Source organism: Hirundo rustica, chromosome 8 (genome assembly GCF_015227805.2).
Source record: "Hirundo rustica isolate bHirRus1 chromosome 8, bHirRus1.pri.v3, whole genome shotgun sequence".
Classification (NCBI taxonomy): Eukaryota; Metazoa; Chordata; class Aves; order Passeriformes; family Hirundinidae; genus Hirundo; species Hirundo rustica.
This window is the reverse complement of record NC_053457.1, coordinates 26,091,456-26,106,157: the sequence shown is the minus strand read 5'-3', so window position 1 is coordinate 26,106,157 and position 14,702 is coordinate 26,091,456. Positions and strand designations below refer to the sequence as shown.

The 14,702-nt window shown below is 46.1% G+C and overlaps 1 protein-coding gene across 2 annotated transcripts in view; it reads right to left on the bottom strand.

Moving 5' to 3' along the window:
• Nucleotides 1-354: 354 nt before the first annotated feature.
• Nucleotides 355-14,702, bottom strand: part of MXI1 (MAX interactor 1, dimerization protein) — a 55,123-nt gene continuing 40,775 nt past the window's right edge. For both annotated transcript variants that reach the window (XM_040071393.2, XM_040071394.2), the window contains exons 4-6: nt 4,753-4,867; nt 3,393-3,564; nt 355-2,237 (exon numbers count right to left, since the gene is read on the bottom strand). In XM_040071393.2, the coding sequence (XP_039927327.1) occupies nt 2,074-2,237; nt 3,393-3,564; nt 4,753-4,867 (451 nt within the window). In that variant the 3' untranslated portion in view covers nt 355-2,073. The remainder of the gene's footprint in view (nt 2,238-3,392; nt 3,565-4,752; nt 4,868-14,702) is intronic.

The window sequence follows — 14,702 nt, the reverse complement described above, 5'->3', positions numbered from 1 at the left end:
CTGAGACACTGGATTACATGCACACAAATGAAAACACGTTTAACAACTGCAACCAGATGCAAACTTAGTAAGCGACTGAATTTAAAAAAACCCAGACTGATGAGAAATCATTCATTACAGCCAGGGAAAAATTACTTCTCTACTCAAGCATGTGTGTTGTGCCTCTTACAGGGAATGACACACTTTGGAGAGTGGGGGAAACATCAGAGTATTTAAATACAGGCAACTTATCACAGTGCAGAAGTCTACGTGAGACTCGCCCAGGATGTCACCGCGGGACCGAAGGGCACAAGAAGAACAGCAGCCAGCTGAAGTGACAGGAACGACCAAGATGGAAGAACACAACTCATTTCAGATACAGAAATGTTTAATGGCGTTAAAGTGCTACTTTAATGGGGACCATATGCTAACATTTAAACACAATTCCACTGCACTGCTAAATATGGTTGTCTTTATTTTTTTACTTTATTTTACCTCTTTTTACCCAACCCTATCTAAAACAATAAAATAAAATCTAAAGGACTGAAATTAACAACCCATTCAAATCAGCAATAAGTTATGGATTTTATAAAGCATTTTTTTCCTCTTTTTTTTCCTTAGTAATGAGGGGTAATTAAATTACTCAAGGATATACAAAGTTTCAAACAATGCCATAGGTGAAGACTCTATTAAGGTTTTTAAAACTTGGAAAACAAAATAATCCTGGCCATTAAAAAGACAAAAATAAAAAAGCAAAGCCCTCAAAGTGCAGGTTAGAATGCTTGTCTTGGAGAAAATTAGAAAACATTCGCTATAACAGCTCTTAACAGCACCTGCACAGATAAGATGGCAAGGCCCTTGGGAACAGGACGTGCAGTCAAAACGTTACATTAACATGAGAGACGTGCTCAGCTTAACTAGGTTAACTACTGGACTGGAACTTCAAAAGTCAGCAAAGGGAATGATTCTAAAAAGAAAACTGAAGAAACCCCCACCAAACCTGGCCTCTTCCAGCTTAGCACAGCCCTCATCCATCGTGTGCACGGCAAAAAAAGGATCTTTGCAATTTCATTGGGTCAAGTGCTTCATCAAAACAGAGATCTTTTCATGGCATAAATTCATATAAAAGACATCTAAGGTTTCGCATGGACAAGCTCTAAAAAGATGCATCAGACTTGGGGTGTTTTCCCTCCCAACACATTTACAAATGTTTATCAAAAAATCACTTCAAATAAAAAGGTCATAGTGGCTCAGTATCTGGGCATGACTGTCTGGTGTGTCACCTCTCGAGTGCTGGTTTCGTTCTGCCCTCAGCTGGCTGTGTGCCTGCGAGGGGCACGCATCTACCGGGGACCCGCTGGCGCTGGCACAGCCGCAGGTGCCACAGCCCACCCCGTGCTGGTAGATTACGGGTGTGTACCTCTCGCTCTAGCCACGCTTCAGAGGTACTCACTGCTCAAATGACGTCCAACAGAAAGCTGAGTTGAATGGCGTTCTCCCCTGAACATCGCTGCCCCTCTCCCTCTGGGCACAGAATGAGACCTTAATCATTATCGTCACTGTTATTCCTAGGCTACGTAAGCCTTCTTGGACTTCCTAGTACGTTATGACAGCATTAGATTGTGATAAACTGTAGGGTACGGTCCTTTCAGGACCACAAAAGCTCTTCAGAAGGGCCTAAATTAGGTTGTTCAACCTGAACGCAGTGTAAGAAGTTTTGACATTTCTCTGATCTCATGACAGAAAGAGAGGGATGAGTCTCTAGTATCCTCTTTCAAACAATTTCAAATAAATTCAAAACAAAGTGTTTCATCACTAAGGTATCAAGGTCCCACAGAAACAAACGGATTTCTTTGACTGCAAAGGGACTAGTGTTTGGCCTAACTTTTGGCCAGCAGAAATTGGGATTGGTAACATGACCAAATGAACAGATATAGGTTTCTGGGGAGGCTTCCTTTACCAAAAAGCTTTATATACAGGTCTCTCCAGGCCTAGCTGTCAATATGTCAATTCTGAAAGAGGATACTGGCATCTAGGACCCAGTTCGATCACCCCAGTGAAATCATTCACCCTGCACTGTTGTCTCACTTGGTTCTAGGAAGCAAACGAGAGCTTGACACTGGCGCTGGAGTAACCCTCATCACTCCCAATACTCTGCAAGCTGCTGTGATCATCAATGTCACTGATGCTGGTTGTGCTGATATTGTCCACTTCTCCATGGGAGAACTCTGTGCTTTCAACGTCCACTTCAATCTCTTCTAGAAAGGGAAATGAGAGAAACGCACACAGGTTAGCACTACACACACAACTGCCCCCTCCATGTCAGCGAGCTCCTGGGACTCCTCCAACACAGGGAATGAAGCAGTCATGTGGCAGGAAGACTTTCAGTGCTCCCCCTGCAATGGGATGGGCTGTGGTCATGATTTATAAAAGACATATACCAGCTGGGAGTTTTTGTAGGGATTTGGCAAAGGGGTTTCACTCCTCCACGTGCCAGATACACCATCAGCATAGCTGAGGCACCCCACACACTGAGCCTGTCTCACACTGAGCCTTTCCTTGGATGGCTAATACCCCAGTGTTAGAAACAAAGAAGAAACAGGTAAAACTGAGTGCAAGAGAGAAAATGGAACATGAAGTTAACCTTAATCATGCTAGCTGCTTGACACTATATTGCCAAAGCCAGGACCACACACAGTTACAATGCATTACCATGGCTTACTCTCACGCATGCTCAGTGGATTTTGGAATAGACATCTTGTTTTTAAGAAAGACTTAGAAAACAAAGATCTAATTAATCGGGTATCTTGGTTCCCATATTGCTCAGGAATTTTCCAAAGGATTTTTGTTTTAAACTACAGACTCACACACAAACGATGCAGCATCTTTCGGCCTGTCAGTAAATATCAAATCATCTATTGTGCCTAATGTTCTCTCCACTGCAGGGATATTTTTAAAAAGGAAGTTATCTTAATTCAGTTAGCCATTCAGATATCTCTAGCCAGTTTTGACTGAGGAGATGAACTCCGTGGGAAGTTTGGTGGGGGCGGAGCAGAGAGGTAGCTTTGTGAAACATCAGTTCTAGTCTCATTAATATGTTCCTACATTTTCCTCTTTGTGCTGCCAAGAGATTCAGCAAACCAAAAATCACAAAGAGCATCTCAACTTTACCATCCCTTCCAACGCCACAGAAATCAGATTAAGCTGGCAGCAGCAATTCTTTCAGGTTTAGAACTGATGCAAAATACTAAACTCTCCACATGCTTGTGTGTATATGTGCCTGTGTGTGAGCAGAATCAGCAACCTAAATGCCCAAGGCCATGAGATGGGGAAGCTGAGAGATAAGAAATGGATGAATCTCATTCTCCCACTTCAGAGTCCTGGCAATTCCAGGCTGGTTCAGCAACACCCACCTCGCTCCGAGTCCGAGTGATCCGAGGAAATGGTAGATCCAATGCTGTCCATTCGTATTCGCTCTATCTCCTGAGGACCCTGTAGTTGTTCCAGTCTTCTCTTTAGGAATCTCTGTTCTCGTTCCAGGTTCTCAAGCTGGTGTTGGCTTCTCCTCTCAACCTCTTCAAGTTTCTGATATAATCAAATATAAATCAATAATTAGTTTTATCCTTTTCTCCTTCCCTCCCACTTCCCCTGCCCTGCCACCTGCCTCGCTTAGACCTTCCCAGTCCCAAAAGGATTCAAGCTGCAAGCTGCTCGCAGTCTCCAAGCACAATGCCTTCTCCCCACATCTTTCCACCTCTCAGGCCCTGATAAATCATACCCATTAGTACAAAGAGTCTCTGAGGACTGAGCCTCTCCAGGGGAAGCGCTGTGAATCGCAGCAGTTTGTGGGTCATTCCACCCGGGATCCGACAGCTGCATTACCGCCTCTGCCCACGCAGGGGCCTCAAACCCTCGAACCAATCCACTCCAGGGTTTGTTAAGAGCGGCTCCAACACAAAAACGTGCCCTGGGAGTTCTGTGTTCCTTACTGCACGGTGTAGAAGGATTTCTCAGAAACAGTTTTCTATTCAGTGAGTGATTTACATAACCTACTACAGATTTCTTTGATCACAGCTGGGAAATCTACCAGGGCACTGTTCTTTGTTTCCTACAACAAGCACATTGCATAAGGAGGAGTCATTTCAGGCTAACTCTGTCCCTTTGGCAGCACTTTTACTCCCTCATCACCCATCTTCCCTCTCTATACCCTGACCTGCAACAAAGTAATTCAGCCTCTCCCAGATACTGACAATGCTGCATTTTCTTTTCACATCTCACTTTGCCGAAAGTGGAGCTAGAAGAGCACTGGGCTAGCTGGAAGGTTCACACATGGAACTCCAGCAAGCCAAACCTGTCTCACACTCTTGTGGTTTGTGCTAATGCTTCAGCAGTGGAAACTCACTAGCACGTCAGGAAAAAAAGCTGCATTTCCCATCAAAATGCAGTCATTCAACAGTAGGTATATTTGTCTTTAAAAGAGATGCAGCTGTCAACAAACAATCACAGTACAGACCAAGATCCTTGCTCTTCAAATCCATAATTTTTGTAGTTAAGGAGTTCATTATGGACTCTTCCAACAATGTGGCTTGTGGCAACGACAAATGGCTAACTAAGGGGGCAAGGCTCGCTCGCTCTTTTTATTCAATTATTTATTTATTTCTACACAGTGCCACATTTCCTTCAACAGAGTTAGCTCTAGGCAGCACGGATGAGCAATTGCATTGCACTTCCCAAGAGCCTGTGCTGAAAGCAGCAGGGAAAGGCAGCCCTTACCTTGATATGTGCTTTGGCTTTGTTGAGCAGCCCAAGCGTGGTGTGCCGGGTGCAGTCTGGGCCGAGCGGTATCAGAACTTTTAAGCGTTCTAGACACAGGCGGAGGTGAGCTCGGCTGCAAGGGGAAAACAAGAGGATCAGAGCCAGGCTTTCTGCAAAGGAATGTAATTTCTTTCACTTCTGCCTCCCTACGAGGCGGTTTTCAGGTTTTCCTGTTTCCACGCATCACAAGAGTCCCCTCAGGTACCAGCGCAGATTGCTGCTAAACTATTTACACTTCAAACATCAGCTGCTCACCAATACTTGCATTATTGCTAACCTCTGACAGACACTGTTTATTTTCTTGCTGTCTGAACTGATAATCTGACTCATCTGGATGAACGCTGTGCAGGGGCAAAGGCACATAGGAAAATGGTACAAGTATCTCATGGATTTCTGCTCTCTCTGAGCTATTTGCTGTCTGTTTTGCTGAGAAGAACTTTCATGAAAGCAGTTTTGAATGACTGCTACCCTCTGCACGCTTGTTCATTGCTAGCTCAGGGAAATTTGCCATGAACTGACCTGAACACCTACTTTTTGAATGAAATTAAGATCATCAATTAAAAAAATGATCAATCAAAACACTGAAACAATCCCTGGTGACAATAAATGGAGCGAGAGGGATAGCAGCTCCCAAGAACCACACTCTTAGTCCTTCCTGGGCCCAGGTCTGAAATGCTGCTAGGGTGCAAGGTCTGTGGGAATGAGAGACCCCCAAGAACTTCCCCTGGGCAGACTTCTGACCTTGGCTCACATCTACAAAGAGAGGCTCCAGCACAACAGCACTGCTGGTGATATGATCCATTTTCTGCAGAACATGGCAACACATTCTGGGGTAAATGGTTTAGGCAGCAGTGGCAATACACACTGTCCTCAGGCTGCAGGGGAAAACTGTTCCTACTGTCTCCTCCTCTGGATCACGTATACAGAGATGAACAGCAGATTTATGGAAAACTATCGAGTGAGGATTGCCTTTTTCCCCTCCCTCTCTCTTTCCCAGACATTAATGATTTATGTCCAAAGTTGTCATCCCAATCAATAACACAATGACATCAGCTTTACCATTCACATGCAAGAAACACCAGTGCAAAAGACTCTTGAAAGCCTATCCCAGCCCCTGCTCATGCACAAAGAAACTGAATCTTAGTCTGATCCATCTCAATGCAGGGGAAGAAAAAAAAAAAAAAGAAAGAAAGAAAAAAAGAGCATGGACAGTTCATTTCCATTTGTTTTTCAAATGCACTATTGCACCCAGTTTGAAAGGGGTGGGGGAGAGGAGTCTCTAATCAGGCAATTATGTCAGTGACAAGCAAGGATGATTAAGGGTGGAAGGGTCAGGGGTTTTGCTGATGAACTGTCAGCACAGGGGAGTGCTCACTGGCCGTGCTGTAGCTGTGAGCTCCTCACAGTTTCTACCATAAATCTCTTTACGAAGGGTTCATCATTCTGTCTCAATAAGAGTCACAGGGCTGCATATGACCAGCAAGAGCCTTGGAGAAAACATGTTTTCCATTAAACATTAACAAATACAGGGGTGGGGAAAGGGAAATCATAATCCAAAAATCCAACTGGAAGAACAATAATCACATCAATCTCATCTCTTACTTCTCAGCTTGCTCTAGGGCAAACCCCACTATCATCAAACCCATATAGTTGACATGGGGGGATTTTTTTCTACCTGGAAGCCAGTTTTCAACACAGAGCTTGGTCAGGAATGTGCACCTGCTACAGGTCTTTCCCCTGTGTCCCATGATGACCAAAAGGGTAAGCAATGAAAAGGTATTGCTGGTTCACACTGGTACTACAGTTTGTGTCATCCCTCAGGAGATTGGACACTGACTTCTTGCACAGAAATGAAGAGGAGCAGGTCTTGTAGTCAAAGACATTCTGGAGTTTGAAACCTATTTTTGGATATGCCACAGACTTCCTGAATGGCCACACAGGCAATTCACTGAGTCAGAGCAGTCAGAACACAGCCAGCAAGCTGCAGCACAGAGCAGCATGTGCCTCCTCACAGCACAAGCACCAGCTCCAGGCATGCACCTCACCGACGGATCAGCCCAAGTTGAAAACAGCTTGAGCAGAGCTCAGATCTGGGGGCTCCACAGAACAGCAGACTGCTACACAGCAGGTACCACAGTCCTGGAGGCACCTCCAGCCCATGGTGAAAATCAAATTACTTGTGTAAAAGGAAAAAAAAGTTCGGGAAATCAACATCTAACCAGTGGCAAAGATATCACAGTTCAATCCTGAATGCACAGAGAAATGGACAACCCATCTACAGCCTGAGCTTTGGGCTGATTCTCAGCACTGAGTTTTACCAGGAACTGGGAAGGTGCTGCACCAGGAACTGCAATTCCTGGAACCAGAGATCAGCTTTGGACAGGAGCAAGCACTGGCTGGACTGCTGAGACAGCGATCAAAAGGGTGGCACTGATCTGCCACGTCAAAAGCTGGGTTATGTGCAGACTGAACAAGATCAACCCTGTTAAGCACCTGAAAGCTACAGGCAAAGGTCCAGCCATGCAATAAAACCCCAGACTTGAAAAACTTCTCGTTGTGCCCCAGGACCACGGTGGAGTGAAGAAGGTTACTGCTTGTCCCAGGCTCATGCAGACCATTTTCAGAGAAGTCACTCCTGCCCGTGGCTCTCCTGGCTGCTGGCCAAAGGCTGTGGCCTGCAGCAGGGGTGATGGGCTGTGCCAGCACACCAGGCATCAGGAGGGGCCACCTGCCTGGGACACGAGTGTGGACGAGCTGATAAGCTCACCGTGGCACATGGCACGGCTCAGGCTGCAAGCATGCTGCAGGGGGAGGTGGTGTTGGCTGAGCTAAGGCAGGTTTGGAAGAGGTTCGACCAAAGCCATTACTTCTGCACTGCAGCTGGATTTTCCCCCTATTTTGCACTCCAAGCCGAGCCACACCCCGATAGGAAGAAGCAACCAAGCCTGCAAACGGTCCTGTCATGTGAGCACATTGCTTTCCTTCAGAGAGATCAAACTGAACAACTGCCCCAGCTGTTACCCCTCTGCAGCGCTCAATGCCTTCCTTACCTTTTTATTTTTAAAATCTAACCCAATCACCTGGGCCTCTTTTTAAATTCCAACAATCCCAGAGGACCATGATGGGTTCTTAAACCTCAGAGCACACACTGCAAGTCTGACACACTGATGGGTGCATCAGAAATAAAACTCCAGAGCCCTGGGAGGAGTCACTGCTCCCTGGACTGGATGTGGCACAGAGGGCTATGGTCTAGCTGACAAAGTGGTGATCGGTCAAAGGTTGAACTCGATGGTCTTTAAAGTCTTTTCCAACCCAAATGATTTTGTGATTCTTTGAAAACCATCACAGAAGACTTAGCTAAAAGACCATTTCAGAGAGAAAGCAATTGCTAAGCCATTAATCTTTCTTATCAAGTCCTGGAGCTGTCCCTGGGCAGCTGTAATTCCACAGGTCAGGCCATGATGTGTCTTTTCCCTTGTTTACCTGGACTCTGTTGCAACATGGCTTTGACAATGCTGCAGGCTCTTGTTTTCAATGAAAATACCAGCACTGTGCAGCCTCCAGACAGAGCCAGACGGCTTTCCATGTAAACCACTGGATTATGCCGATATTTGACGCATCTGCCAATATCTAGAAAAACAAGTCTAAAAGCCCATATTGTTACATAACAGAGAAACAAGGCAGGCTTGGTGCGAAGAGCTGCTGCTCCTTGCTCTCTTGATTCTGAGGAAGACAGAAAATGACAGAAGGAGAATTCCAGTTTCAGCAGAGGCCAAAGCTTTTGCATGCTAGCTGCAGGGGAGAGGGGAGAAGCTGGAGCCCTTCCTCCTGCCAAAGTGGGAAAAAATCAGATTCTCACAGCAGCATCATGAGCACATTGTAGCTGCCTGACGTGTTGAAAAAGAAATCTGTGAAGGATTTGAAAGAAGGGGGCTCTCCACTTTCCCAAGGGATCAGCCTGGCCCCTCTTCTTGCTCAGCTTGATCAGAAGGAAAACTCCTATTTGAGATTCCCATGTTGGGGGGTATTGGGATGGCCAAAAAAGGAGCAAAACACCTGAGAGGTTTCAGAAACCCAGAGCCAAACACAAGCCCTGTCCCAAAGAGCTGAGGATCACCCTTTATCTTGTTTCACCTGGCCACTCTGGCTAGGACAGAGCCCCTCTCTTGCTTGTTCTACCTCTCCTGTGCAGGGCTAGGAGGAGACTAGGAGCAAGTTCTTCTGGGATGTGGAGGGCAAGCAGAGCAAGGATGCCCTCTCTTCTCTGCAATGGGCCAGGAGACTGAAGCAGAAGAAGGATGAGAAAGCCCAGCAGCCCCACAGGCTTGCCAGCAGATCCTGTACATGGCTGCGAGTGGAGGAAGGGAGTGCTGGCCTTTGAAATGGCAGCCCCACTGCCTCCCACTGGGCACCTGCTGATCTCCCTGCTTTCCCTTTGTGCCTGTGCAAGAGCTTCTGACTGTATTTGGATTATCTGACTGTATCTGGATTATCTGTTTCTACCCCCCAGCTCCCCTCCAAGGTCCTCTGTCCTAAGCCTGTATCAGAGGGAGCCTGGCTCTTGCTCTGTGCAGCCCCCCCTTGCACTTGGCTCTGCCTGGCTGCAGAGGGCTGTAATTTCACAGCCTGCTCTCCTCTCCAGCTCCCAATGACATCACCCACTCTGATTATATAAAGCACAGGGAGGAAGCCTTTATTTATGCGTGCTTTTTGCTCATAGCTTCAGCTGTCTCAGTGTACAACACACATGCAAATCCCACTGCAGGAACTGGGCTCTCTTTTGCCTGAATCAAAACTGCACTGCAGAAAAAGGTGTGGGTGCAAAAACAAGTCTCTGTTTCCTTCCCCCACACATCTGAATGTATTTTTGAGGAGTTTGGGTAGGAATCAACCCAGCACAACACTCTGCACCACAGCGAGCTGGGCACGAAGCCACCAGCTTCCTCCTCGCCCGGGAAGTCCCCAGAGAGCTGAGGGACCTGCGCTGGCAGCTCCAAGCCTTGCGTCTGCCGGTCACAAAGTGGCCGCACAGGGGCTGGAAACCTACTCCCCCTAACAATGCCAGAGAGGGTCCTGCAAGGGCCAGCCCAGGGCTGGAAGGCCACTGGTAGTTTCACTCCCTGGGCCCTGGTGGGCTCAGCCCTGTGCAGCCCCTGACAAGCAGGTGATCCCCGCCGCCCGCTCCATCCTCCTCTGCTCAATGCTGCAGAAACGGCTGCAGACAGGAGCCATCCCTGCATGTTAACACTGCCACAGAGACAGCAGCTTCCTTGCCAGAAGTGATTGGGGATTTGTGCAGGGTTCTTGCCAGCTTCCACCATGGGCAGAGGTGATGGAAACTGAGAAAAGAAACTTTCTCTGCTGAGGAGTCAGGCAAATGTGAGCACACTCAGCTCTGGAGCAGCAGGTTTACCAGACTCAGCACTATCCCCCTGTCAGACACTGCTGAGAGACTTTGCTGAATCAAGGCCTGAACATCTGTAAAACACACATACACACACACACACACAAACTCTCTTCCCATCTTTAAAAGATCAAGCCTCCCTCCCAGCAGGAAATGACCAACTCGCCTTCAGCAGCAGTTCAAAATGCTGAATTCTTAATTTTGTATGTTGAAAGAAGGGAGCATCTGAGGGAAAAGAAAAGAATTTCCCAGATATTTTTGTACTTATGCCTCCAGGTCTATAGGGCTTGAATTCAACAGTGGATTTAAGCATGTGCTCAACATTACGAATATGCTCAAGTTACACTGAGGCTAAATCAGACACTTGATCTCTGTGAGGTGCTGAAAAAAACCCAGAACCAAACCAAAAGAAGCACCAAAAGAACCAGAAGAAGGAGGACCCTAACACGAAGAAGGACATTATCATATGTCCCCTCTTCCCTTAAAGCCTTTTCAAAGTCGAATCTAATTTAACCCTGAAATTAGAAACCACCAACTTTATTTGGATTTCAGAGCCTAACAGATTGCCTAAAAAATTCAGAAGGGATCACTGGTTAAAGAAAGCAATTCCTGGAGAAACACATGTGACCCCACATCAATAATTCACCGTACGAGAATGATTTTGAGATAAAAGTAACGAGAAACACATGCAAAAACCACAGGGCAGGGAAAATACGGCTTCCTTCTAAAAGCAATTCACAGGTCAGAGGCTGCTTAACTCCAACAGCCAGCACACGATTTGATGTCTTTTCCTTACTCCTGTCCCCGATTCCCAGTTCCCCTCAGCGACGTATCTGCTCCCAGCGAGGAAAGAGGTTTTTCCTTGCACCTGGCTGCGGGCTGGAGGAGGCAGGAGCGGCACTGAGCCCTAGCTGTCGGTGCTGCAGCGCGTTATGCAACTGCTGCGAGCTCTCTGGCCACGCAATAACTGCTGTGGTGGCGTCCGGCCAGCCTGCAATAAACACACTCACACCCGCTCACCCCCGTTCCACAGGGCACCACAGACACGCGTCTCAGAAGGAAAGCTGGCTGACAAACACACAGCTAAAAGTTAATATTCTCCACCTGAGCTGTGAAATCACCCACAACAAGCCTTGCTTTTGGATTTTAAATCAGGTCTCTCCTCGTGATTATTTTCGTGGGTTTGCTCCCAGCTGGGAAGAGGATACTTGCTCATCTGACCCTGTTTCCAGTCAATTTCTAATGATGGCTCCCTGGCATGTAGGAGTATTTGTTTTCCAAATGCTAACAAAATGTGCCATGAAAATTAACTGAAAAAAAAAAAATCCTTCATATATTTAAATTTTTAGATGTAAAGATCTACCATTTAAAATAAACAAAGAAATGAAAATTTAAGACCAACAATAAAAAGACCTGACAACATACTATAAATAGGAATTTAAAGGAACAAAAAAGTTCTACAAGCAACATTTTCAGCCTCATCTTAACCTTGTCAGGTCTGTCTGCAAAAGTTAGAGATGAACATGCACCCAACTGTATTCTCAAATCAAGGGCAAAGGAAAAACAATCCGCAAAAGATGAGATCTGTGACCTAACAACGCGAACAATAATAGAAATAATAAAAATCCCCAACCCCAAGGCAGTGCAGTTTTTCAAAGTCACACAAATCAATGCACCTCTGCCTGGTGACAAGTCACGTACCAGGCAGATAAGGGGTGGCACGGCGCATAAGAAAGCAGAGCCATGATTCAAGCCCCTAAGTGGAAACAAAATACAAACAGCAATGTACTGAGGTACTCCACAACTGCAGTGTTTTGTCCAAAGGCCACCTCAGTGACAAAACCAAAACCAGGTACCCTGGGAAAGGGAGCATCTTACCACGCAACTGAAATACTCAGGAAAAAATGGCCAGATTTGGGGCACACAAACCCTTCTCCCCATCTACAGCAGAAGGTGCAAGCCTTAGGGTAAGCATAAATCAAGGGTTTTACCTGAAAATGTACTGCCCACACTCTCCACTGTACAGTTTGAAAGCATCCATGCTACAAACCCCGACTGTCCCTGAGCCCTGCGTGGCCTTGCACTGCAGCGTGAGCATATGGCCAAGTGCACCTTACACAGAAATCACTCCTACACCCAACTCTCCTAGACAGGAAGACTCATCACTGATGTCAACTTTGGAAGAGCTTCAGGTTCTTGACAAACAGAAGCTGCAAGACCAACAAACCTTGTGCCAAGTGATGTGTTGCCACCACTGGTCCATTCCAACACAGATCTTTCTATCTACTACAGCAGTCTGGAGAAAGACATGCTCTCTCCACCTCTCTCTGCATCACACAGCTGTCAAAATCTCTGTGTTTCCTGGGATCCTTCTGGGTAGAAAACTGAACATTGTTGAGAGGGCTCTCCTAATTATGTTGCGATTTTGAAGGCAAATTAATTACTTCACAGTTTTTCAAAGAGGGATGGTGGGATGTGAAACCAGGCAGCCTCCAATCCTTTGGTGAAATATGGGGGATCTGGCTGAAAGATGTGGATTTCCTGCCTGACAGGGGTCTCCTGGGCTGCAACATGGAGTGGTAACTGATGGTTATAGCTGTATCTCCCAGTGGCTGATCAGCCTGTTCACACTGTGCAGATGTTAAATGCACATCACATTGTTCAGTGGGTGCAGGGGTTGGCCTACATACACTTTGAGTGAGCATCCACTTCCAGGATTCAAAGCCATAGCACTGCAGACACAGATGTGAACAGGACAGTTCTGAAAACTTTGGAGTCCCACCCTCATCTCAGAGAGCACTTCAGGGAGTAGGATTGCTCTCATTTCACACTGAGTCTCTACTACCTTCTTTTTCACTCTCTTCTCTGACAGCACTGTTTGCTCTGCTCTGCTAGCTGCCATCCTTCAGCCTGTCCTGGACTGGAAACTCCTTGGAACAAGTATACAGCTGCCAAATGCACAGACATGGAAACAGGTTCCTGTGACTGCACCCAAAATTCCTAAATCAAGTAGATCCCAAATAATTATACTAAAGCAATACTGTGATTCTGAAGCTGAAGTGATATATCCAGGACTAATTTTATTCACAGCACAACTTCTGGGCCTTTGGGTCCTATTTGCTGCACATCTTGAGGTTTTCTTTGAATTATAGGGCTAGAAGACAGAAGCTTAATTTAAATGAATAAAACAATCTCTAAAAAAAATGAGACTACCTGTAATCCCATGACTTCCAAACCTAGAAAAGACAATGTCAAAAACTTTTGAATATCGATGTCCAAAGTAATAAAAATTATGTCATTTTGGAAGGTGCCTCCTCCAGAATGAACTCACAACTGCTTGGTAACATGACTGCTCATCCTTTCATAACCCCTTTGATCTTCAGAAGCGCCGATGAGACCAGGCTGCTTCAACTCAGCAGTTAAAGATCAAATGCAATAGCCTGGGCTTCACAATGAGAAGGTGATGAGAGCAGCATAGGTGGCCATCTGCCCAGCAGAGGAATGGAATCAATCAGTGCCTGGCATCTTCTCTCACCCCTTCATTTTCATACAGATCTAACACTGACCTCAGTACCCATCTGCCACTTTCTCTTGCCTACTCCCAGCTCCTCTATGCCACTCCTTGAAAGACATTTGGACAGTTATTAAGAGATGTCAAATAGCAACAGAGCAAATAGATGCTCTGGAGCAGACTTCCCCCTGAATTTATACATTGATATATATATTATTGATCTTGGGCATTAGTCTGAAATTGTTTTAATCCCTGGTGAATATAGTTAACTATATGTTACTCTAGCACAAAAGATATTGTTACCAGCTAAACTCCTTTTAGGCTGAGCTGTGCTCACAACATGCTAAACCCGACAGCCACCACAGGCCACAAATGTTCTACATCACATTCTCCTTCTGACTCAAAAACACAGCCTAGGTGTCACTGGTATGGCCACATGCAGGTACCTCCTGCACAAGAGCATTTGTCACCAACTTTTCACTGTGCTGCTAAGCACGCAGGTATTGTAATTTCCTGCCCCGGCCATAAGATATGGTTGCATTCCTGCATTTGACTATCAGGGAACACGCAAAGCCATAAACATCAACATGCAATCCAGGCTGGTTAATTATAAAGCCTAGTCTAATAAAAACTCTGTCTTTGTTAAAAGGTGGTTAAAAATAGACCTGCTCTTTAAATAGCCAGTGGTGTCCTGTGCCCTGGTGCTCACTAATACCATTGTAATTATCCTTCCAGGGATACACAGTGTGCTCACAGCCGCCAAGTCAGCGCAGCGTCCTCCTGCATGCTGCCAACATGCCTGCAAAGCAGCTGTGCCATTCATCAGAAACCTGCCTCCTTGCAGAGGAGGCACAAACCTGCTTTGCTGCAACCTACGATTTTCAGCTTTACTGCTAGAATTAGGTCACTGGCAAAGAGAGCCAAGATTGTCCAAACTCTTCGGCTTTTCTTGATTACTCTGTTCAGAGGTTTCCTGGCTAAGCACCATGCCTT